The sequence below is a fragment of the Paramormyrops kingsleyae genome, chromosome 10 (assembly GCF_048594095.1).
Source record: "Paramormyrops kingsleyae isolate MSU_618 chromosome 10, PKINGS_0.4, whole genome shotgun sequence".
Lineage (NCBI taxonomy): Eukaryota > Metazoa > Chordata > Actinopteri > Osteoglossiformes > Mormyridae > Paramormyrops > Paramormyrops kingsleyae.
The window spans coordinates 25,082,889-25,108,841 of NC_132806.1; the positions used below are offsets into that span (position 1 = coordinate 25,082,889).

A 25,953-nucleotide genomic window follows, 5' to 3' on the forward strand; every position below is an offset into this window, starting at 1 on the left:
CTATACAATAAATGACAGAAATGAACAGGGCTTTATTTCTTCATTCAACAGAAATTTTCTCTCTATAGGCGCACACCCAGGATCCATCACTACAGTAATGCAGGAAGGACATGATACGTTTCTTTATGGCTATGTATACAATTGATCGATTTATTTAAAATTAATTTTAAATACTGTATTATATAAATCCAGTAGGCTTTTGGAATAAAAAAAAAAAAAAAAAACACTGATAGAACGTGAATAGATATGGGGCGCTGAATCTTGCAGACCCCTTCAAAAGATTCAAGTGCAGGACCATAGAACGCGCTGTAGCGGGAGCGTCATCCTAGTGACCCTCGGGTGGCTCGAGGGGCTCACGCCTCGTAAACCCGAGTTGCGCATGCTCGTGGAAACTGCGTGATGGCGGTGTAGGCAAGGCACAGTGCGTCAGTCTCAGTTTATTCCCGTCAGGAACTGGGAAGAGAACGGGAATACGCTGCAGGAAAAAAAGGGAAATAAAAAAAACTGTCTCGGCGTACCAAAAAAAGCATTCTTGCCGTTACTTCGTTGCTGGCTTTCTAAGCAATCACATGAGAGCTCAGCTTTACCGAAGTGTTCCCCGCCGCCTGCTGCACTCTGGCATTACTGCGGTAATCAGAGATTTTCTAGATAGTCTCCGTGTCTCGAGCTAGGCGGCTATCCGCCGCTCCGTCGCGTGCGTGGGACGCCTCGGGACGCTCGCGTGCAGGACGACTAGTACGAAACGGTGTCTAAATTCGGCCAACTGGTAAAATAGCTAGTTAGGACCGAGAAAGGGGCATTTCGTTTTAGTGTACGCCAGGATTTTTTTTTAGTTTTTTTTCTTTCTCTTAGAATCGGCTACGTGGGCTAAGCTAGCCTAAACATTATTTTGGGGATGTGTGGTGGGAATGTGTCACTGTATCTTCCCTAGCAGGTAAAACGCGCCGTTAAGCTCTTACAAATAATAAAAGCGTGTCTAACTAGTTGCACGTGTTGAAATACATATTCTTAAACTACTTTGTAGTTTTTATTAGCTTATTTTTGTACTGGGAGATAGCTGGCTATTTAGCTGTAGCTACCCAACAATAAAAGTAAGCACTTTACGTTGTTAATTATTCATTTGTTAGAATTAAGAAACATTTTTAGGCGACTCAGTTGTGAATGTTTTATGTGAAAACAGTTTAATCCATGCTGGTGGTTAGCCAATAGGATTATGTGGCGAGGTTTTGGCTGTAGAGAATAAACAGTATTTTTTTAATCTTGTGAGTTGTAATGCGATATGTTTTAACATTTATTTTTACGAAAAAAAATTCCAAACCGTTTGCTGAAAGGGAGATTGAATGCTAGCATGGTAGTTTGCTGCACGGGAATATCCATTTTAGCATTGTCTGGTAAATGCCACGTATGCTCTCAATGATGGAAAATTGGTCAGCGATGTCAGCTGGGTAAATTTCCGTGCGAAAATGCCCTTTTACTCCGAGACCCCATCTGTGACCCGAGTTTTCGTTTTATTGACAGAGTGTTTAAGATGACGATGCATTATCGTCTTTTATAACTACTTTGGCGGAGCTTTTTCATTAGATGACGTTGTATTATACTGTGATGCAATAAAATGATGGCGGCGTCCTCCCTGATCTCGTAGCTCAGATGATCCTAACTGCTGTCTGGGAGGCTCACACATTATGTGAAGTAAAATGAGCAGGTGTACGTAGAATAAAACTGCTTTTGGTGCCCTAAAATAGTAGTGATATTTTATCGTGTGCATGGAGTACAGCAGGAGCATCCAGACATTCTGGATTTAATAAAAATGCATGAATGCATGGGTGACTGTAATGAATTAAGAAATCATCAGTGAAACGTAATGCACATATATACGCTTGCTATAGTTTTTAATTATGCTTTATATGTGCCCAGGTATATGTTACGTTTTTACAACTTTGAATCTTGTTTCCGTGATTATTTTGACACTGTATGCATTTTTGCAGTATTTGTCCCTGAAACAAGGAAAAAAATTGTGATGGAGAAATTCAGTAAGAATTTTTCTGTTTTTTTTTTTTTTTTTCTTTTTGTGGGGATTGAAGGGGTTATGTTATGAAAATAGGTAACTTGTGGAATAATAGGAATGTTGAATGGTGTTGATATTTTAATCTAAAATGTAGCAAGGCCATGCGTGATATGTGGAATACAATGGAGATGGAGAACTGAGAATAGATGTGTGTTAATGGACCCATGGAGTAAAGCCTGAACTGCCAAATTGATTCTACTACTATGATTATTGAGACAGAGGTTGAGTTTAATCTAATTGATCCACAGTTTACAGTGGGTTTAATAATCCCAGTGTTTTGATAAAGACTCCCCAAGGCAATGTAAGGTCTTGCCGAAATGCATGCTGATGGTAACAGGATGGCTAGACTGTTGGGCTACTATTCAAACAACTCACTGGAATGTTTTTCCCCCAAGTACACCCGGATTGGGTAAATTGCTTTTCTTTATAACTCAGCTTCAGCTCAATAGGTAGCTCATAATCCTATGTAGTAGTGTTATGGTATTAATTATTTTTATTTACGTGCCTCTAGCTATTGTTTTGTATTTCTTGGGTGGGCAGAAGAACATTAGTTGCAACGGAAGGTTTAAAAGAGTCCTAAAAGTACATAAGCCAGCATGCTAGAGGAAGCCGAGGCTTTTTTTTTGAAGAAGAAGAAGAAGTGAAGGGATAAAATGGTTTTGAAGCGCTTGTCAGGTTGATGCTAAGTTGACTTGCAAGGGACTGGTGTACAGTTTACTTATTGAAGATGCAACCGCAGGGCATTGCCTCCTGCATCTTTCCTGGGGTGACCCGTTTGCCTTTGGATTCAGTGCAGGCCGGAGGTGCACAGGAGGAAAGACATGCAGCTAATTATGTTACAGGAAACTGTGGTCGGTTTCTCAGGATGTGAAAAATGGGATAAAAATGTTCTGTGAATATTTACAGTCCCAGTTTTTTGTTCACTGCAGTTTGTCATCTTCTTGCTTAGTTTAGAAAAAAGGATTATAAGGAGTAGGAAGTGCTCACTTGGGGCTGCTGACCTCAGAAATATGGGAAAAGTGATACCCTGTCTTGATCTTCTAATTTCTGCTATAAACAAGGCATCTTGTGCTTACTGCCCTCCTAGACTTTAAAATTTTCTTAGCGTGGTCAAGATTGTGGCATTGGTTGTTCTTAGTGCTCTTTGTCAGTTGAGACACACTTGTCAATTATACGTTATGTTAAAGTTATTTAAGATAAAAGGAATTGTAAAAGAGAATTTATATTCAGCAAAAAGACTTGAATTTAGGCTGTGGTTATAAATAGATGTTCTTTCTGGTTGGGGATTAATTGGTTTATTTTGGTTTAATGTTTGCGAGTATGCCTCACTAATTGGCATAATGTGTATGGTAGGGGACTTAAAGGTTTATGTTAATTTAATGACTGCTCTCTTGAATTTACCATATCTTACTTTAAAGATATGAAATTAAATTTCATCTGTATATTCTCAAAGGAATAGAAAAGTAGTGTTTCCATTTGTTTAGCTACTGATGTTTTCTATGAAATTAGACTGGAAAGAGAAGTCCTTATAAGGTTAACTTAAATGCAAAACCTATTAGTTCTATTTAGATCCTCGAAGAACTGTTGAGTTTAATTATTATTGGTCTGTTCAAACTGTTTGGGAGAACTGTGTCAAGGATGAGTTAGTTCATCATCTGCCAATCTATGCTTGGAAACTAGTAGTGGAGGTGGTGTTTCAAAATGCCACCACCCCCATTCCCCCCCAAGTGATTAAAGTTCATTTTTGTCTTCTCCTGTGACTTTTCCTTCCTGTAGCTGCAGTCTTCCTGCCTGGGGGTGGGCAGGGCATCCTGTAGGTGGCATAGCTCACAGAGGTCTGTTGTACCAAAGAGGGCACGTAGACATGGGCATTTATGATCATCACAGTGTTTGCAAACATTGTTCCTGCAGGATATTTATTATTTGCTTTGTGACATTTATTGGGGAAAAAAAATCAGAGCAGTATGGAAAAGCTGGCATTTGTAGGGCAGTTTCCTGGGATGGGCAGCAAATCCCTGGGGTGGGTGGGCATGTGGATGCCGGGTCTCAAAGACTTATTGTATGGAAGTTGAGACCACATGGGAGGGGGGTGGTATTGGGGGTGCCTGGCAGTGTCAGGGTTTCTCTTTGAGGAGAGAAGCTTGCCACAAGTGGAGGGGGAAATGCAGTCTTTGAACTTGTCATGTTCAATGGAGTTGGCAGACAGACTTTTCTGGACCTGTATTTTTTTGTCAATAAAGCACTTTTACTACATTCCAAATGCCTGGTCATATATTCCTTAACCCACTGAAAGCAACATTAAATGAGCAGTTATTTACAGAGGTGCCTGTGTGTTGTGTTGTATGTAAGGTAGATCTGTCTGCTAAAGGGAGTGTGTTAATGATTTTATGTGCTGCCCTTTTTGTTCAACACCCTTGCCAGTATTTTCCAGTCCATTTTTGGTATTGAGGATGCAGTGAGGTCTCCTCCCAAGCAACTTTAACCTTGTGATGAAGGCCCTTTTGAAGGCAAAATGCTTACAAGTGTCTTGTCTCTCTTTATGAAGAATTTGAAGGATTAATTTAAATTTGTGCACCCATGGGTTCTTTCGAGCTTTGCTGATAAGCTTTCTTAAGAGGTGGCTGTCGATCTGAACGTACCATTGAGCACTGTTATGTTTAGTGTCCCTGGGCCAGGGAGCCATGGGATTGTTATGTCTGTTGCTGTGAGCTGATAGGCGGACAGGGTCAGCGAACACAGTGGAGGCAATTGACAGGGAGCTACCCTCATCTCCTGGGAGGGAAGGAGAAGTTTGATTGCCCTGTTACTCTGACACCCCATTCCTCTGCTCAGGAGTAAGCTGCAGCACCAAGGGGGATTTTATAGATCTACTGGGAGTACTTGCTTTATGTACATCTGCATATCTATCATCTCAATGTGTATGTTTATAGTGGATGGGGGCTTCCTGTTTACAGTCCAGGCTGTGTTTTTATTTGTGTACATAGGGTCATCAACTCCAGAAGGTAGTGAATGAAGGGTTGAAGCACAATATTAAGGACCAGAGAGATATTACAGTACACCTGCTCATGCTGACACTTGTCATTCTGACCAATTGTCTGGCTGCGCTGTTCTTGCTGGCATGCTTATACTTTTTCTCTTCTGTGGAACCACCTAATGGTACATATCGTTTGTTTCCTTCCACCTCTATTCAGGAGCTGGTGTCAATGAATGCTCTGCTTTACCATGATGACGGACCAGCCACACCCCCCTCTGGAGGCCACGCCCATGCTGTCTGACGTGTCTCTTGTTCCTCACATGCTCAATGGAGATAGCATGCAGCAGGTGAGGAGCCATGCCTGCATTAAAGTGTTGGACTGAACATGCTCTTCTGAATGAATCTGAACTGTACAAAATGCTCATCGTCCCCCTAACCATTGGATGAAACGTATGGGTTATATGATGCACATTTTCCGAGACTTTTAAATGAAATTCCCACGCTTGTTACTACATCCAGGCATCAGTTCAACACTGATGGAAATGTAGGATAGTGGTCAATTAAGAAACATTTTTTCCTCAAGTAGGATAAATGAAATATGAAGCTTTGTTGTAGGAGTGACTGAGGTAAAAGTGTCCTAGGGGAATTAAATGGACAAGAATTAGATTTATAACAGTCCTGCAACCCCATAACCAGAATTTCTTACAAAAAAACTATTGACTTGAGTAAAACTGATGTGGTGCCTCTGTTGCTGCTGACAAGGAAATCGTTCTCCTGTGTCTCTCAAACATGGCATGTCTTGCAAAACTGCAATTACCTAACCATTCCGACAGGATGTACTGGAAGTGGTGATTTAAATCAAGCGTTCTGTGCACATGAGTGTGGTTTTCATTCTTATTGGTAATTTGTGCCACCCACTGCTCTCCTTGAAAAGCAAGCCAAAGTGGGACACACCTAGTGTCGTCCAAACCTTTAAGGCAGCAAATCAGCAGTGGAAGTTATCCCAACAGTTAATCGACCACTTCCTTTTGTCACCTAAGAAGGAAACCTGGGAATAACAGAAAGACAGACATGCTGTCTCTCTCTCTCTCTCTCTCTCTCTCTCTCTCTCTCTCTCTTTCTCTCTCTCTCTCTCTCACACACACACTCACACACGCACACACACACAAAAATGCACTGAATGGTGCAAGCATGCACGCAGGAATGCTTGCACATGCAACTAGCAGATGCTTGTTTTGCTATTGAAAGGATTAAAAACAAGACTTTTCTTTGCACAAACAGATGGCCCCTGACTGTTGCCCCCCTCAGTACCGGGGCTCCCACTGGGCAGGGTGCAGGCAGAGTGGAAAAGGGGGAGAGGGCTATTGGTTAGTCTGCCCACCCCCACAAGCCCTCTACAGCTCCCCGTCTGCATTCCTGACAGGCGAGCGCCTTGCCAGCGCCATTTCCAGTAAAGCCGGGGGAAGGGGGGGGGGGGGAAGGCGGGCTGGAAGTGCACACATCCGGAACAGTGTGGATGGCCCTGTCGGCCTGCTTGCCACAGAGAAAGCAACCAGGCACTGCACATCGTGCTCCTATACACAGCCATGCTTGGGGGGTGGGAGAAGTGTTTTGGGGGGTGTTTTTTTTTTTTTTTTTTTTTTTCCTTTCTATCCAATAAAAAGAAAGCAAACAGTGCTTTTAGAACTGCTCTCAGCTTGCCATTAATTAGTTAGAGAGCGGCTTTCAACAGGATAGCAGAACACGTGATGTGGGGATTGGGTCATCAGCAGCGCCTTTATTGGGGGAGGGGCCTTTGCAACCCCTACTGCTCCCCAGGGAGTGGCCAGGGACAGGTTCAGCTCAACACAGAAAGTAAACAGAAGAAACATAGTCTTTTCAGTGGGTAAGAGGGAAAACTAGGGCATGTGAATAACGGGGGTGGGGGTGGGGTGGGGGGTGGGAGGGTAAAACTTGGACTTTGTTGCCGTGAGATTCAGAATGGCAGATGTTCTGTTGCAGTTACTGGGTACAAAAAACCCAGCATGCACAAGATTAAAACTGAATCCACAGACCAGTGTGGGTGGCCTGAATTCAATTGTAGTCACCTGTTTCCCCTTCCCGAGATGGCCCACCCCCTCAGAGCCATTGAATTAAAAAGGAAAAAAAAAGTAACAGAGTGGTCAGCGGATTACCAGTTACCATTTTCCTTTACACGGATATAAGCTTTGCATCATAAATCTGGATTGTACAGCTGATATGAGAGTTGATTACTTATGGGAACTTTGATGCTTTGTATTTGTTTACCAACATTGTTTAGACAGCTGTTCTGTCATATGATGATTAGGAAAAGGTTATACATTTTTAGAGCATACACAATACCATATGAAGAAGTTTTTTCTATGTGGCTTTTAAGGGACTCGTCTATTGGGAAAATTTAAATTGCTGTTGTCTGACACTTTTTTTGGTCACAATTGTCAGTCTGTCTACTCAAGGATGCCCTTCAGTTTGCAACTTGACTTGAAGTTTTGGTGTGAGTGTTGAGGGTGAAGGAAGTTATTGTTCAGGCAGATTGGTGGAGACCTGGAACTCAGTAAGGCTGTGGAGACTTCTGAGGCCTGTACCTATAAGAAGGAACCTTCAGCTTAATGTGAAAAGTATCCAGGGATAGAGTCTTGGTTTTCATAGTGTCATCCTGGGGGTTTCCCCTTGGTGTTGGCCGGACTGCATTGTAAAGATGAACCCTTAGCACTGTGAGGGAAGGGGTGAGGCTTCCCTCGGGGGCCCATCTTTCACTTCTCCTGTTCATCATCTTAAACATATTCTATAAGTATTGTTTTTGCTTGTCCCTGCGGGCTCCCTGTTGCCTTTCTTTCTGTGGTGAGGTGGTTGGCATTGATCCCACAAGCCTGACCATCGTTGTATGCCTGTGATGTCCATACCGTCTCCACAGACATCCTTATTACAGCCCCTCATATACACACTCACCTTTAAGGTCTTATGCAGAGGTGTTACGGAACAGCCTAAGGGGTCCCGAGGGCTTATTTAGTTTGTGTTCCTGCTGATCAATAGTTTGTGCATGCGTTTCAGCGTTGGCCTTGTTAAGCTGTTTGATAGAATCAGTTGCATCTGTGTCCCTAACCCCCTCCCCCCACACCCCCACGCTTGAGTTTGATTTAGGCTCCAGCTTACAGGAATGGCAGTGGCATGGGGGCTGGACTGCAAATTCCTTGCATAGTTTTATCCCTCTTGCACCGTCTGTATCCTGCATTCTTCACATTCTCCCCCCTTCCCGCACTGTGTCCACAAACACACACACACACACACACATTCACTCACTCATTCCGGTTGCCCAGAGCCTCACAAATCAGTGCCCCAGGGGAGCTTTGCAACAGTGCTTATCAAAGTATACATACTTAGGCTGTTTATCTTTGTGCAGTTATTTGTGTCAGAGTTGGTCTATTGGAGGGTGTTGTTTATTAGCAGAAAACACCTTTTTTGTTGCCCCTACTGGGTGGCAATATCCAAACTTGTTATGCAAAAAGTAATGTCCTCAATCTGCTCGAGGATTCCTGAATATATTTGCTTATAACTTTTACATTTTCTGTATGTCTCTGGCCAGTTGCCAGCCTGTGTCAGGTCTTTATTTTAACTGTATTTCTGCCGTGCTGTTTGCTGTATTTGTTCGAGTGCATTTACCACTGTTTTTTTTGTTTGTAAAGGGAGGGTGAACCAGTCCTATAAAAATTATTTTGCAGACTACTTCAGACTACTTATCTGATTTTTGTATTCATGTCCCAGAATATCACTGACATCAGGAAGTCATGCTATTTAAGGTTTTAATTATCTGCAGGTTTTCCATTGAGTTTTCACTTTTTGAAACATTAATGAGTGATTAGTTTAGATGTTCTTTGTAATGGGAATTTAAGGAATGTTTGGATTTTTAGTTGGAGTATGTTGTAGTTTATCACTCTGACAGAGTGCCTTCTGTAAGGTGAATCCAGAAGATTGTGCTCCTTATCGCACCTGCACACAATGGTAGTATACGCGTATGTTGTGCATGTACAGGGATTTGAGATTTCATAATAGTTTTGGTGCACTGACTGCAGAAACGGATGCAGGCAGTATGTGTTCGGCGGGGGGGGGGCATGTTTTGCGCTTTGTTGTTGGGGGAGGGGGGGTCCGTGCAGTGCAGCATCAGGCCTGGTGTACATTTCCCAGGGCAGACCAGTGTTTGCCAAATGCAGCCTGAGCCCACCGCTCGCCATTGAAGCCACTGAAGACAAACAGGCCTCTTGATTGCACAGAGCAAGATAACTCTGTCCAAAGGGATTTTTTCTTGCTGCCTGTTACGTGGCTCATAGAACACTATCACTTTTGCCATCTGTGTACGTGATTGGATTCTCTGTTTTGGGATACATCTCACAGATGTTCTGACAGTATCCATTAGAAAACGTATCTCCAGTTTCCTGCTTATTTTGTTGTTGATGAGTATAATTCAGGGATGAAAGTATTTTGCAATGGACTTGTCTTCTGTATAGCTGACATTGACTCATTCCGCCGTCTTCCACAGTCTCTGCCATGTGTGGTCTGCATGAATGTGCTCTTCGGTTCTCCTGTAGATGATCCTGGTTCAGGTGAATCCTGGGGAGACCTTCACGATCCGTACAGAGGATGGGCATGTCCAATGCATCACAGGTGGGGCTTGGTTCCACAAAATGCTGAGTACCTGCATGTTCCCTGGTCCTCTTTTTGACATGCTGCCTGTTTTTATTTTATTTCTGTGCTGACCTCCATCTGGTAATTCCAGGTCCAGCACATGTGCCCATGGTCTCCCCCAATGGCACCATGCCTCCCATCTTTGTGCCTCCTGGCTATATGTCTCAGGTTAGTAGCAGTCCTGTGTGTGTAATTCCATACTCTGATGTGCTTTGCTCTGTGAGCCTGGGGATTCCTTTAAACTAATAAGTATAGTATGAGTTGCAAAAGTGCTATTTTTATTCTCTATTGTGTGTGTCAGTTTAAGCACCTTCTGGAATGGCCTAGCCTAAGGAGTTAAAAAAATATATATTTAGCTGTGACTTTTTTTTTCCATTAAACAAAGCAGTTCTGTCACCCTGCAGATTACTATAAAATACACCCATATCACCTTTTGTAAACTGTTTCCTTGAGGCAGAGCTCAGCCTTTCCTTCCTGACTGCGTTGCTGTTTGCCCTTTCAGGTGGTGGAGGAGAACGGCATGCGGAAAGTGGTGGTTTTGCCCCATGCCGCCGAGTTCCACCCCTCCATGCCCCTGCCACCGCTGCACGTGCCACAGTACCTCCACCCCCACCCCGCGATGCTTCACCAGCACCCCATCTATCCCAGGGAGATGCCCCCCCATTTTGTTCATCAGCTTCCCCCTCCACAGATGTACAGTGAGCCGGGTGAGAGTCTTGCAAGCATCTGCCCAAATGTTCTGCTTGCTTCCATTGGTTAAATTTTTTAAAGTGTGTTTCCTTTAACTTCCCTGTATTTATATATTTTTCTCACGCTCTGCATGCGTGTTTTGCACAGACGTGCCATGTCATGGTGTGTCTCTGCCCCCACGGGACGAGCGTGCCACAAAGCCGCAGGAGCACCTACACCGCCGCCTGAACGCCAGTAGCAGTGTGCGGGTCTCTCGCAGCCCCCCCTCATCCCCACTGAAGGGCCCTCCCCCTGCTCCTGTCCACAACGGGCACAACAAGAGCGGAGCGACGCCAGCAGCCTCCCCGGGGCCCGCGAAACCCAAACTCCCCAGCAAGACCTCGGCGTCGCCGCCGCCGGACCGAGAGAATGCCGGTGAGGTTGTCCGTTCGGATCTGCAAGCGTGCGCAGGTGCGCCATCTGCTGGCCGACTGCTATGTCCACGTTTCCAGCCAGGTCTATTTCACAGCTATAATTTTCTTTTTGGTTCCTTCTGCCATACAGACGTGGTGACTGAAATAAGGACGGTGATGGAGCTGCTTTCAAGCATGAGCAAACCCACTGTGAGTAGCCCCTCACCCCAATATAAGGTTTACGTGATAAGCCTGATGATACAGATTTTTGGTAAAGCCTAATTAAGCCGTAACCACTGTAGCCTTCAAGTGTGAATTATATATAAAGTAAAAAATACATATGTTTCTCAGGTGCACAGCATTACATCTTGCTCGGCCGACCTGTCCTGGGCCTCCCCAGCTGGCGTGCGGAATGTGGACACCCCCAGTGCACAGGCACCCCTGATCCTCAGCTATGAGCTGGCTTTCTCTCAGAGCGGCACTCAGGGCAGTTTCACCCCTGTATATGTGTGAGTATTACACCACCATCTCAAAGTCAAATTCACATGCGTAGTGGTGTGACGTTATAGTTCTTCTCTCAGCTGAGGTAATACACACTCTCATTCAAGGAAATGAGCCTTCATCATTCTGCTGTAGTATCTGTGTTTATTTAAATGCATGCGTTGAATGAAAGTCAGCTATGGAGAAATGCGATGGTTGTGCCTTCTCAGGGGTGGGGAGACCTCTTTCACGCTGGAAGACCTGCGACCAGCCACGGGTTACCACGTCAGGTAAGAAGCAGCTTTCGCATGATGTCCGCTGACAAGCCCTTCCCTGGTTGCCAGACACAAGCTGATGTGCACGTGCCATGTTTGGGCCCCGGCTCGCAGGGTCTGTTCCTCCTGCGGCTCCGTGAAGGGCTCCCCCTCCGAGGCAGCCGGCTTCACCACACAGAGTGCCCCCCCGGATGCCCCGGCCCCTCCCCGGCTCATCGTGCGCAGCAAAAGCTCTCTGGTGTTGCAGTGGAAGGTACGCAGACGTCCGCTTGCGCGCCCTGAGGCCGCAGCCAGTGGCCAAAAGCACTGTGCCAAACAGTAAGGGTGTCCCTTCACATTGCAGGCACCCAGCGACAATGGCTCAAAGATCACTGGGTATCTCCTAGAGTTTGATGAGGTAAGTAGCACTGTGGTCTCCATGAGCACAAGAAACAGAATTTCATAATGGGACAGTATGGATTACATATTGCAAAAAATCAGCTGGATATGCAAGGTCTCCATATGTCTAAAGATTCTTTGTTTTTATTCGAAATTACCAGGTTGTCTGTTCTATCCCACTCTTGAACATTCCAAGTGCTCCCCCACCTTTTCGTAGAGAACTTCTTTCCATCATGCTGGTTCCTTCTGTCCCGTTTTCTAGGGAAAGCAAAGTGCCTTCAAGGAGATTTACTTTGGGCATTCCAAACAGTACAAGATCATCAGACTGAGCCCTTCAACAAAATATTCCTTCAGAATAGCTGCTAAAAATGACGTGGGGATGAGGTATGCCTGCCAGCCACCTGGCCTCGCCGGGTTTGTTACCTGCAATCGGATCATATGACTGTAGACTGATATGTAACCTCTGCTTTGTGTGACTGCGTGTGTCTGTGCAGCCCTTTCAGCGAGGTGCTGACATGCTGCACCGCTGGCAGTGCTCCTCAGCCACCAGCACCCCCCCGTCTGGCTGCCGCAGGCGTGTCCTGGCTGACCCTGGAATGGAGCGCCCCCTGTGGGCCTGCCTCTGGAGATGCGCATACCTACACCCTGGAAATGGAGGAGGAGGGAACGGTTAGATGATGCTCAAGTCTGCACCACGTTTTGAGGGCACCATATCTAACTTTTTTTTTTTTTAGTGCTGTTTTTGGGTTGGCTTAATCAAATTCTGTTCCTCCATGGACACAGGGCTATGGTTTCAAGCCCAAACACAACGGGGAGGAGCTCTCCTGTACTGTAAAAGGCCTCCGAAGGAGCACATCCTATAAGTTTAGGGTAAGCATCCTCAGGTTTGGGATTATGGGTAAAGCCTCCTTGGGCCAGGCACCATGTATGGACATGGATGTCTCAGGCATGTTCTGTTCAGTGTATGGCATCACTTCACAGCGTGATGGTTGTGTTGTGACTGTGCTCGTGCCACGGCTAGGTGCTAGCAGCCAACACGGAAGGTCGCAGTCAGCCCAGCGCGGCGGTGGAATTCGTCACCCAACCTGACAAGCCCGGTGCCCCCAGCCGGCCCGCTCTGAAGGCCCCAGCGCAGCCGCACTGCCTTCGTGTGGCCTGGGGTGAGCGTCTGCTCTCTCACTTTCTGTCCACATCAGTATTTGCACACCATTACCCTCCGCTGTGAAGGCAGGATCTCCTTCCTCATGACAGCATCCCCCTTAGATGCCAATATCTGCGCAATCATTCACACAGACCTGCAACAGTGCCTGCCGTCAGCTCTCACATCCTTTTCGCAGACACACCCAAAGATGGAGGCGGCTCTGAGATCAAGCAGTACGTGCTGGAGATGAGCCAGAGTGACAGTGGTGAGACTGCAGAGTGATCACACGGGCGTTCATTCATGTTCATCCCCAGATCATTACGACACCCACACTGGAATCTGTGAGCGGGTATTTATGTCTCCGTGCACCCCCTGCGTTTCAGGGAGCCCGTGGGCCGTGGTGTACAGTGGGCCACAGAGGGAACACGTGTGCGAGGGCTTGGAGCCAGGGACCTGCTACAGCCTTAGAGTCTACTGCCAGAGCGCTGGGGGGCAGAGCCAGGTGGGCAGAGTGCTCGTTCTCAGTCAGTACCCTGGGGAGCAGAGCCAAGCCACCCACTGAGCAGGCTGTTGTTTATCCACCTCCCTCCCAGGTCTCAGACGTCCTCTTGGGGCAGACGGCTCCCGTACCTCCTGGGCCGTGCCAGGCGCTGCAACTCAGGGGGAAGGCCAAGCCACGGGAGATACCCCTGACCTGGGGTGAGATGCCACCCCGCATTTGCCCCCTGCGTTTCCTCAGAGTCTATTGAAATGTTATTCAGCTACATTGCCTTTGAAAACCCTTCCACCCTGTCCCACCACTCACAGCGCCCCCCGTGTGGGACGGTGGCGCGTCCATATACCAGTATACAGTGGAAATGGCGGAGTCTGCGGGGGGGCCCCGGTGCCCCCTGTACCAGGGCCTGGAGACTGACTGCACTGCCAGCCACCTGCTGCCCGGTCACTCATACTGTTTCTGGGTGAAAGCAGCCAACCAGGCCGGGGTGAGCGCTTGCAGTGTGTCCTAGCACTGAGTTCATGTGTGACGTTAATGATGTGCTGCACATGCATTTCAGGAATGGCCTACTTTACATTCAGCATCACTGCAGCGCAGAATAAGTCAACGACGGCATCCTGTATATGGGGCCCAAAGCCACGACCTAGTCTGTCTTGGTTTGGCCTCTCAGGGTGGGCTGTACTACACTCAGGACCACACACTCCTAACCATTAGTCAGGAAAATACTTAGATATGATTTGATGAACTCAAAATTACTGTAAGAATGATAGCTTTGTATATTTCTACACCAACATCTTATAGCAGTATTGGATAGTTATGCTGTACCATACGTACTATACTTTAATACCATGGGAGGCAGTTTTTTTTTTAACGGTTTTGTGCTGTATTTGAGTGAATCGGGTCTCTTCAGGGTACCTTTAGTGTCCTGGTTTTGTGTTGCAGTGGGGTCCACTGTCAGAGATGCAGGAGCTCTCCACAGCCCCAGGGCCAGCAGAGCAGTGTGGTCCTCCAGAGCTCACCCTGAAGACGGCCAACTGTGTGCTGGCCAGCTGGGAGGTGAGGGTCTCAGGACGGCTGTCGGCAGCTCGGTCATTAACCGTGGCAACCTCTTGCACTTGCGGGGGGGTCCTGGCCTGTTCACTGGGATGGCTGTCTTTGCTCTCATGGATACGACTTGCCTCGTGAACCACAACACTTTCTCAGTATAAATTTACGCCGTGGTAGTGGCACTTTGATGTACTTTATTACATAGTGGTTCAGGACATTGCAGGCACACTACAGGTTTAATGCTAACCATTAATGGGAGGTCTTGGCAGAACTGTTAGCTAAGCTTTCAAAGCAGGCTAATTGATTAGTCTGGGCAAGAGATGAGTGCATTATAGCCAATAACTTCAGTATCTTGGGAAAAACTGCATGTGGAAGATTTAGAAGGGAAAGCTCTAGCGCCAAGCTCAAATGAGCCATGTAAGTTATTGACTCCTATGTGCAATATTTAATTCAGGCCTGATGGTAAAATGGTATGTAAGTAAAAGATGCCATGGGCATAATCTATTACAGGAACTTTGTATTCTTAGTGCAGAGCGGTAACAGTGACAGCTGCATGTTTTTTTAAGACTGAGGGTGGAAAAAATGGGGAAGACGAGAAAATCGCAACGGCCATCAGCAGTCAAAACAGTCAGAGGCCTGGCAGTTTCTCCACACTAGCTGGGGACCGTTATGCAGTGTGAAATGCTCAAAAATAATTTGGCATGGTCCAGCAGCACCACGCGCACGAAAGAGAATGTTCCCTGAGGTAGCTTCCTGGTCTGAAACAAATGTATGTAGTAGATGTAATTTAACACAGTAAGGGTAGTTAATTTATTGTCTTGAAAAGCAGTACTTTTTAAGGCCATTCACTTTGTGAAACAGCCTTTAGGCATCTTTTATATTTACCCTTTTTAGGGAATTTTTTTTATTATAAACTATCAGAGTATTGCATAGAATAATCAGAAATTCTTACATTAAAATCAAATAGAATATCTTGTAGCTTTACACAGCACAAAGACTGCCAAATGTCCTGACACAGGGAAAATTAGAATTATGGATCTTTACAATTTATTAGGGATGCACCCATCGATCGTAATGGGACGATTTTTGGCCTGATGGGTGATCGGCCAATCAGTCTCACATATTTCCGATTACGAACCGATCTTGTGCATGTGCAATAAATCCACCCTATAGACACGCAAAAATGTCCGTAATTTGGAAATTGTTCAGTGTGAGCCAAGCGGACGCAAAATTCGCTATCTGCAGCAAGTGTAAGTACTAGGTACACTGTGGGGGAACCAATACAAAGACATTTAACACAACCAAATTAATTAGACATTTAAAAACACACCACCCCAGTGAATACGCTCGGTTTGAAGAAGCTAGCAAAGCGAAAGCTGCTAGCAAAGCATGCTGGAAGCCATCTACGAGCCAGCAGTCTGTTTTATCTTCCGTTGGTATAAGCCAGGGGTGCCCACACTTTTTAAGCTTGCGAGCTACTTATAAATGACCAAGTGAAAATGATCTACCTACTGTAAAAATGCAAAACATATATTTATTTATATATATATATTGAGTGTTCTTTATTACTAATTTCCCTTTGGAATAAATAAAGTATTTTTGAATTGAACTGGGATTTTAGTTCCTTCACCTTTCTCTTTCTCAGCTCGCTTTTCAGAGGTTAGTTAATGTCGTAGTTTTTATGAACAGTCCGAAAATGCCGCTCCACATTTCCCTTCTTCAGAATAGCAATGGTAGACTGATAGATGAGGCACTTCGAATATGACATTGTGGGGAAAAAAAAGTCGTCCTCCCATTCTGTATGGAAGTGGTAGGTTTTTGGCTTCTTACTTGGTCCAGCTCCCCCATTTTTATATCGTTTCTAAAGTTTAGTAGAAATAAATTGGAGGCTAAGTAGGCCACTCGGTAGCTTGCTAGAGTTTTGCAGCAGCTGGTGCGGTTGAACGCGTCATCCATCCTCTATTTTTTATGCCATACCATCTACCCACACTACCTTTGCAATTGACCAGGGATTCGCGATCGACGTGTTGGGCACCCCTGGTGTAAGCAGTGAAAAGAGCAAAGAAATTACAAGGAAAATTATTTTGCTGATTAAAGTCCATCACAGTTTTTTTGTAAACATAGTTTTCATCTTTATTTCAGTTCTATTTTCTTTTATTTAGTCTTTTTCGTTCCAGTTTTACTTTACGATAACACTGGTCCGAACTCCCAATAAGCCAAATGCGCACAAACACACACTAGCACCGTCAGTCCACGTAGAATAAGCCCACATTTTGACTGGTTCCCAGTTACTTATTCAATGGAGATTGTTAGGTAGTAGACAGACAAATATATGGCTTTAATAATGAGTGCAGTTAGCAGCTACAAGGATAAAAGATATCCAGAATAGCACCTGTGTGTTTTCTCTTCAGGCACTCGTGCATAGCGTTAGTGCCCCTCTGGTATGCCGTCAAACTTTGCACAGTGTAAAAACACCTTTTTGTTTTGTGATCATTTAAATTACTCCCATAATTACATAGTAATGTGAAAGGAAAGCATTTATTATAATGAACTGAAGCCTTTTAGAAATCATAATGGTACTTTCATTAAAATAATTTAAAAAAATTTGTCGACTAATCGCTGCAGCCCTAATTGAATCTAAGTTCCTTTATCCCTTTCTGCACTTCCCTGTGTCTCCTGCTTGCCTCCTTTGTTCACCCTCTGATCCATGTCACTGTTTGTATCCCTCTCTCTCAGGTCCCTGCCTGCAACGGGGCAGAGGTGTCTGAATTCCGACTGGAGTGGGGGGCTGCCGAGGGCGCCCTCACGCTAGCGTACTGCGGCCCGTCACGCAGTTATGAAGCTCGCGGCCTGCTCCCCGCTACAGTTTACTACTGCAGAGTTCAGGTAAGAGACCAGCTCACACAATCTACTAAGCCCCAACAAGAATGTATAGCCCTCCACAGAGTAAATACAGTAAATGTACCTCCCAGAAACTGACTACATAATTACTTAAGACCTGTTAGCTGCATTTCTTTTTTATTTTGTAATTACCTGTGACAAGGGTGACCAGAAAGGTCACATTAGCCACATTTAGTGGACTTCATCGCCTAGGCCTATAGCTGGCAGTAATAAAGTCTGTGTAAAGGAAACAAATAGTCATTGAATGACTTACTATGAAAACTCACAATTCTGTCAATACTTTGTTTCTGTTTACTGATGCCCTTGAAAATACCAAAGCACACCCATTTTAATATGGTGTTATTTTCCACAACAAAATCCTGCAGCTGTTGCTCTGAGATTCATTTAGCTTTAGAGCTGCTTTACATAAACGGAGAAGCACTCGTCTCTGAAAAGCTTCTTTGCATCTCTCTCTCTTGGTATTTTTCTGGTATAGCACTGAGTTCAGTTTTTGAGTGACTTGCATGTCAGCAGAATCTCTATGTATGTTTAGTGAATGTTATTGGCATTTTCCACACTATAGAACCAAATTTTGTTTTGATTTTTTGTTTTCCATTTAAAAATGTTTTATTAGGTATAATAACAGCTGAATCACAGATCTGCTTTTGCCAAAAAGATATTTTTATGGTCAAACATGACCTACAACACTGTTTAGTTCTAGACCTGGTGAGCCATCACACAGCTGTGTAGTCACATGCTTCTCAGTGTCAAGAGCTTCATTATTAGTTGACTACCTGCGTCTGGTGTGGATGAGCGGGTGCAGAGCAAAAACACACAGTTAAGGAAAATGACTTGTTTTGCTTAGCTCACTGATATGTTTTTAATATGGTTGCTGTTTACTTGCTATAATTTGACTTTCATTCTGACTGTGCATATTTAATGTCTGTGTTCATTCCTATTTTTAAAGTAGTGATCATAAACTGGCTGGGGAGCAACAGGTTGGCAAAGCAGTTGAACTTGTCTGCTAAATGTTGGTCATAAAGCGTGACATTTCACTTTTGCAGCTCACAAAGTAAGAGTTGATAGGTTCAAGCTTATTTTTGCTTGATCTGTATCATTATTTTTTTCTTTCCACACAGGCAGTAAATTCTGCAGGCACAGGGCCCTTTGGGGACGTTGCCATGGTGACAACGCCACCATCAGTTCCAGCTGCGGTACGGCTGGTGGAGGTGGTAGGTGAAGACACGCTTCCTGAAAGCATGCCTGGCCCTGCCTTCTCCTGCCTGGCATTGCAGTGGGAGGAGCCTTGTTGCAATGGCGCAGAAATAACAGGCTACAATATTGACTATGGGGAGCAGCTCCCCCTGTCTGTTGGGAGGACCAATCACTGTGTGCTGGAGAATCTGCTGCCAGATACAACATACAGGTAGTGCATGTTTGTTTAATTAGTATGTTACTTCTACAGACAAAAGCATTTGCAAAAATAGTGTTAACCCTGGTCCTGGGTGGCTTTTGTAGTTAGGTTTTTCGGCTGCCTAAGCACTTAATCATGTAGCTTAAATCAGCATTAAACTGATTATGAAGCAGTTCAGCCATCTCTGTACTAATCTGGAAAACACTAGCTCACCATAAACAGGACCAGGGTTAAGAACTTCAGCCTTAAAAGCACCGCACTGCCAGAATAAATTACTTCATGCAACTGTTTAATGCATTTATATTCTTTTACTGTTGTGGTTTTAAAAGAGCCTAAGTTTAGAAACATGTTTAAATAGACTTGCGTTCACAGCCTAATTGTAAAAATGTTATCAAATGGACTTCTCTCAGGGTGCGTGTGCAAGCAGTCAACAGTGTCGGGCCGGGTCCTTTCAGCACTGCGCTGAAAGCCAAAACGCGGCCCCTCCCCCCTGAGCCGCCCCAGCTGGAGTGTGTTGCCACGGGCCCCCAGAGTCTGAAGCTCAAGTGGGGCGAGGGCCCGAGCAGGGCGCAGCCAAGCGGAACCACGCAGTTCTGTCTGCACATGCAGGCCAGCGCAGACAGGTGGGGACACACACACACACACACACACACACAAACAAACAAACGGATGTGAACTGTGTCTCTCCAAAGCCTCAGCTCAGAAACGACCAGATTTGTCATTAGCTGGCTAGTTGTATTGGGCTGCTCTTAGTGAATTGGAACAAGCACGTGACGTGGAGATGTGGTTTGGATGCAGCTCAGTCTTTTGTGTTTTGATGTTGTGGCTGTAGATACAGGTCCTATATATTTTGTCCTCCTTAGCTGGGCTGTACTGGTTGCATGACAGTTTTCTTCCGGGAGGGAGACATTTCAGAGATTGCTTTTCTGAATCTCTACGCCATCTCACCTTGTTTGAAACTGGAAGCTTGCTGACAGTTTTATTTCCTTATCAGGAAAAGCAAATGTTGTTAAATTCTCTGGGGGGGGGGACTCTGTTTCCTAGGCTCATGTGCATCTACAGCGGCCCCTGCCACACGTTCAAGGTGCAGCGGCTGGCCGAAGCCACTCTATACCACTTCAGCATACAGGCACACAATGAGGCCGGGGTGGGGCCGCTCTCCACCCTCTACAGCTTCAGCACCAGCAGGTCTCCACCAGGCCAGCTCAAGGGTGAGGCCCTTCCGTTCTTCCCGCCCGAGCTCAAGAGTGAGAAACACCATTAGATGTCCTTTTTTCTGTTGCCATGTTGAAGTGAACTGAACCTTGGAGGTTTGTTTCCATTGCCTTTTCTCCTGTGGGACCTTCAGTCATCAGTCTGAAATGAAAAACATTGTGTGAACGCAGCATGTGGAATACAGCTGCTTTTTACTTCAGGTGAAACTAGGGAATGTGCAAGCTGTTCTCCTTTTCATTTAGCTGCTACATTGAAGACTTGGTACTGTTTCTGCATCATTTTGTGGAATCTGTTTTGTTTGTGTGTTGTCCGATTTATTTATTTATTTTTATCCTGCAGCTATTTGGATGACAGTGATAAAGTTCCCTTTCCGTAGGGCTAATTATTCTGTAACCATCACTAAGTTTTTACGCCATTGGCAGCTTGCATTTGGCTCAGTTTCCTGATTGTGATCATTGAAAAACACAAAGAATATCCTGATCAGTTTCTCTTTCGGTCCTTACTTACTTGGTATAATGGTGAAAGTGGTCCAGTTGAACTGTATGGAACTGTCAGATTAATGGTTCAGTTCTTCGGAACTAGCTGTGTCTTTCAGCAGAGGCGTTCTCAGAGAAACATGATACACTGCTGTCTGCTCCCTCAGGCTTCCGGAGCGTAACCTGAGCATAAATGATAGGCCTTGGGTACCTCTTTGTCATCCACTGGAGGAACACATGACTCTCCCATTCATCAGACTGACACATCTTTCTAACAGCCCCGCGCATCGAGCAGCTGGAGTGGAATCAGTATGAGGTCACATGGGAGGCCCTACCACCAATGAGAGGAGACCCTATGGTGTACACTCTGCAGCTGCAGCGGGGACGTGAGGCTGAGCAGGTACGCCTTGGCAGGAAGCCTGATGAGATAATGGAGGGAATGCCTTCAGCTTGCCTCTGGATGGGGTCTAAGTGCTGTATTATGTCGGTGTATCGGAAGAGGCACCCTCGGATGTACGGTACTTCTTTGGGTTAAAGCTTCACTCTCCCTTCTCTGTCTCAGCTCTACAGAGGCCCTGCTGCCACATACAAGTGGCAAGGTGTCGTCCCAGGCTGCGACTGGCGTGTACGCGTGTGCGCGGGTCGAAAATGCCCCGACAGCGGAGAGCTGTGGGGGCCGTACAGCCCGAGCACCTCCCTGCCTGCCATGGAGCCCCCAGGGCCCTCAGAGGGAGGGCCCAAGGCCACAGCCAGAGAGGGCGGCACCCCCAGGACGGGAAGAGCCATCACAGATGAACAGTTTGCCTTGCTGCTGCTTCTGGGCTTTTCAACGGTGGCCATTCTCTTCGCCGTGGTCATCCAGTACTTTGTCATCAAGTAGGTTGTCTCCCTGCACCGAATCCCACCCCAACCGTACCCCCCTACCCCCCCCCCCCCTTTAGCCCTCTCTGAAAGACGGTGAGAAACAGCAGGATGAGAATCCAGGCTTGCTTATTCACCTAGTCACACAAGAAGCTCTGCTGCATCCCAGTGGAGATATTTTCAGTTTCCTATTCCTGCTGTTGTTGTTCGTTGATGTTCTTGTTGCTGTTGTCATTGTTGTTAATGTTAAATGTTATATATTTACAGCAATAGGTACTTTCCATGTTGTGATTTTGCCCTCTCTTCATGACCAATGTGAACTGTGACTTAACGGGCGATTTAGTGCGATCTGGTGGCGAGACGCGTCCAGTCGCGAGTGGTCTGAGATGGAGGTGACATGGGAAGAAGCGGGCTTCTGGCTGCCGTGCGTGCTGACGGTGGCAGCCATGCGACAGGAAATGCGAGCGAGCAAGTGAGCAGAACTTCATGGGCTTTTCCACAGTGTCTGATGTCAGTCGACTGGTCGAGGTGCAAGGTTCTCTGTCATCTGCCTTGGCTGACTGGCTGTCGTGATTCACCATGGAAACTCCCAGCTGCATCATGGGATTTCCTTAAGACTAGGTCATTTCAGCTTTATACTGTACACTGTTGGTCAGAGCAACTGTGAATTAAGCTCTGTTCTCTATTAAACTATGTGTGTTTTTAACAGAGGATGGAAAAATGAAAAGGGAGAAGTTGCCAAAGTTTTTATAAGAGTGACATGTATGAAGAAAAGCTCCTCTAAGAGGGGTTGGGGGTTCCCATATTTTATTTTTTTAAAGTGATTTAAAAGAAAAAAAAAAAAAGGTAAAAGAATCCACTAACATAACGAAGAACTTCAAAGAGACACAAGTTACCTTGTTAAAATAATTGGGAGAATTTTTGTTTGTCATCACCTGTGTGTGTATGTGTGTATAAACATACATGTTATGTTTATGTATATAAAAATGGACAGTACCTATAAGAGATACGAAATACACATTGTTATAAATGTCTCTATTTGGCTCAAACTGAGCACCATGATCCTGTTATGTATTTGTCAAAATGTGTGTGCTTTGTACCGTTTGGACATTCAGGCTCAAAGATTGGGGGGGGGGGGGGGGGGGCGGGCAACGGCCTTGTTTGGTGTGTCTCTGGAGAATAGATTTGAGTTCACATTGTCAGTATGGCTGCCCAGTATCACCCATGCTCTCGCTATACCTATTTGTATTATAAAACCCTACTTTGTGTTGGCCAATCTGAGGTCCACGTTAGGCGTAGTTTCTATTGTCCTCTCTACGTCCAGCGTGACTTTGCACCTAGGCCATTGTTGAGCCATTCTGCTGAGCTATAGCCTGTACGGGCATACCTCTTGGTAATTTTAGCATTAAAACTGTTCCCTTTAAATTAAATGGGCTGTGAGGATGTCATGAACTGGCAGGTACACGTCCAGTCCCTCCAGTGCTCACTGAGATCATGACCACATCAGCGTAGATGTAGCATGGAATTCAAGGCTCTGACGAGCCTCTCCTCTCCAATGGCCCATGTCTTGACTCCTGTGTCTGAAGCCGGAAGACTACCACCCCCCCCCCCAAAACCAAAAAACCTGTTCCTTGTTTTCCCTAAAATGATTACAATGCGTGACAACCCAAACAAATCTGAATGAGCAATGTTATTTTCAGAGGTGCTCCATCTATTCACTAGAATGAATGTTTGTAAGGTTATAGGTTTAAAAAGATTCCCCTTTGTAGGCAGGCGGACAACAGCCCTGTGTTTCTTGGGAACTGTGTGTTTTGTGAGCCACAGGTTATTAATATCCTGTAATCCTGGATATAACTTTTTCCAAAGAAAACCATGATGAATCTGATGTTTTGGCATGGGCATCTGCCGCTCCTTAACGTGAAGTGCTCATTTGGAGAAGAGATGCCTGTATGCAATTTACTTGTTTATAAAGCTAATGATATGAGCTATGCATGGAAAGAGAGACTCCAGAGTTACCAGAGAACCTTCAGGGCTGTAGCCCACTCCAAGACAGGTCTGCTCTCCGTCTATTGCGACAGGGTTTTGCTCTAAATTTCCCCTTAAATAAATATGTAAGCCCCGTTTTGTAATGCCAGATTTCCTCCCGAATGTGACAGGACAACCTCTGGTGCTGTAGCTCAGCTTCACCTGGTAAACCAGGCTCTACGTAGCCTCCCCCCCCCCCTCCCACCGGCCCCCAACCCCCAGAACACTATCCATGCTGGAACGGTTGCAGTGCGAGATCACTGATTGTCATTGGTATAATGTGTGTTGGAAGAAGAGGGAAGGCATAAAGTTATGTTTATTATGATAAGCGTTCTTGCTGTTAGTATTGTATTTCGTTCATTAATCTGAACCATAATCTGTACTGTTTCCTGTTAGATCCTGACTGGAACATCCTGCAATGTTGAGTATTAGTGTAAAAGCTTTTTTTTTTTGTTTTTTCTTTTTTCCCCTTCTATGAGCTTGTCAGGGCGCAGTACTGTTCTACACAACAGCCTTATCTCTATGGCCTCTGCACACTGTTCACTCATTCCCACTTGTGCCTGCATCTGGTGAGTCTGAGCAGCCTACTGGCCAAGGCGCTCCTCAGCTCAGGCCTGGCCGAAGGGTAATCAGAATATCCGGGGTGCTGTTTCCAAAGACTTTTACTCTGGTGTCTCCGTTTGTTACATACGAATTTAAGTACAAAGTCTTAAACTTGTTCCAGCCCAACCTGTTATAATGTGTGTATGACGCAGCCTCTGTTAACCATTAAACTGCAACTTCAGGGCAAACTAACATGCATGTAAATGAGAAGGGTTACAACTCAGTGGAGAATTCTGGCCTTGTGTAACCCCCCCCCCCCCCCCCCCCGCCACCACACACACACACACACACGCATGCACACATGGACACCAAAATTAATTTTGGGGCCTACAACTAATTCTGATTCCATGCTAAGTGCATTCTGTCATTCCGCCTGGAAACAAAATCAAATCACTGAGTGGTACTTATGAGTTAAAATGTTGACAGTGCGTGTCATTTCCTTCCAAAATGGAGGAAATTGTTACGGAATTAGGCTATCTGAGCCTACGCTCTGACCCTGAACAGCCTGAATGTGGATGAGCCTAGCCAAGCTTTCTGCTTTCTGCACAGCTAGGGGACGGGACCTGCTTTGTCTAGAGTTTTATTTTTGCGTCCCATACATTTGGCATACGTAGGGAAAGCGCTGCTGCTAATTAGTATTTCACAAGTATTTTCAGATTCTTGTTTGTGTAACCCCTTCCCAGAATGCTAGGTTGAGAGCCAGTCTTGTTTATGATATCCAGTATATGTAGCTTCCAATTATGTAGTTTGCTGTCTGATGTCTCCAGTGTTTTATGTTCCTATCAACCCTAGTTAATCAGTAGTCATGTTTGACTCCTGGGCATTTGCATCCAGACAATACACAACAGTCTCTCCAGATCATATATGACGGGAATGGGAATTGATCGTATCCTAACGGTTCCTTCAGTAGAAAACAGAGGCTCTAAACACTGGGGTTCTGCATTAACGGTGCTCTCATACCTCTTGCCCTCTGCTCTATTCGGCAGAGAAGCACCTTGACACGCCCCAAAGCCCCTTGTACAGACCATGAGCTCACATCCTTAGCCCTCAGAGGTCTGACCTCAGGACACCCCCACATGACCTCCCAACATCCCCATGGTCCCTGACGTAAAACAGCTGATTTAGCATGAAGGCTACCCATCCGTCAGCCAGAAAAGCTGGCAAAATCAACCTCTGGCCATGACTAAACTCTGTACACTGGGCTTCTGTCCACTTTGATTTGAGAGCTGATTGGTGTGTTTCTTAGGGGGAACCATACACTAAAGAAGCTGTAGGAGGAAAAGATGGAGAACTGGGGTTCAGTGCATTAGTGGAAATCACATTAAAATACTGCTGTAAATCTGAAAGGTCCTTGCAGGGATGGTTATTTCTCTGTCTAGGTATTTGGGGCAGATGTTCTCGGGCCGGCTGTGTCATGGAGCAGGTGGCCACATCTGCCGGCTCCGTGTTAAACCATCTCTGTTACACCCTGATCTCCATCTTCCTACTCCCATGACAGTGTCTGTAGAACATGCTGGTCCCCTTGTTTGCCTTTTCTATTGCATTTTTAGCAGGCAAATATAATACATTCCAAAAAAACATACTTTATCGGCATTAATTGTTGCTTTTTCTTATGTTTTTCTTTTTGTGTAATTTCATAAACTTTTATGTTAAAGAAACTGCCATGTATTATGTTATTACTAAATTGTAACAATCATAGATAATATATTTAATATGGCAAATAAATTATAGTCCTTATAGTATCTGGTCTTGTTTTCTGACTCAAAGGTTCCCGTTACGGTTCTTGTGCTTCAGGTGTGGACAGTGTGACCTTGCAGCATCCTGCTTAGGAATAAGTGACATA

At 45.4% G+C, this 25,953-nt stretch overlaps 1 protein-coding gene across 2 annotated transcripts; it reads left to right on the plus strand.

Annotated features, from left to right (window-relative positions):
* The first annotated feature begins 357 nt into the window (after positions 1–357).
* On the plus strand, positions 358–24,246 carry LOC111846369 (fibronectin type-III domain-containing protein 3A-like). 2 transcript variants are annotated; one of them, XM_023816489.2, is made up of 26 exons: positions 358–629; positions 5,257–5,386; positions 9,641–9,716; positions 9,829–9,905; positions 10,240–10,444; positions 10,575–10,877; positions 10,971–11,029; positions 11,171–11,328; positions 11,530–11,589; positions 11,689–11,827; positions 11,918–11,971; positions 12,215–12,336; positions 12,447–12,621; positions 12,736–12,822; positions 12,974–13,112; positions 13,290–13,358; positions 13,477–13,595; positions 13,687–13,792; positions 13,901–14,076; positions 14,532–14,645; positions 17,373–17,522; positions 18,656–18,942; positions 19,341–19,553; positions 19,975–20,141; positions 20,900–21,021; positions 21,184–24,246. In XM_023816489.2, exons 2-26 carry the CDS (start codon positions 5,273–5,275, stop codon positions 21,499–21,501), a joined length of 3,609 nt encoding a protein of 1,202 aa, XP_023672257.1. In that variant the 5' UTR covers positions 358–629; positions 5,257–5,272; the 3' UTR covers positions 21,502–24,246. The 2 variants fall into 2 exon arrangements, with proteins under 2 accessions (XP_023672257.1, XP_072573678.1); XM_072717577.1 differs by having other exon boundaries at positions 360–629; positions 10,575–10,841.
* Positions 24,247–25,953: the final 1,707 nt, after the last annotated feature.

What these genes read in the sequence shown, in the direction of transcription:
- LOC111846369 (XM_023816489.2), top strand. Translation starts at nt 5,273, where the DNA reads ATGCTCTGCTTTACCATGATGACGGACCAGCCACACCCCCCTCTGGAG. An exon ending in AAGCAGCCAACCAGGCCGGG is followed by an intron (nt 14,077 to 14,531) that starts GTGAGCGCTTGC and finishes TTTGTGTTGCAG; the next exon opens with TGGGGTCCACTGTCAGAGAT. An exon ending in GTGTGCTGGCCAGCTGGGAG is followed by an intron (nt 14,646 to 17,372) that starts GTGAGGGTCTCA and finishes CCTCTCTCTCAG; the next exon opens with GTCCCTGCCTGCAACGGGGC.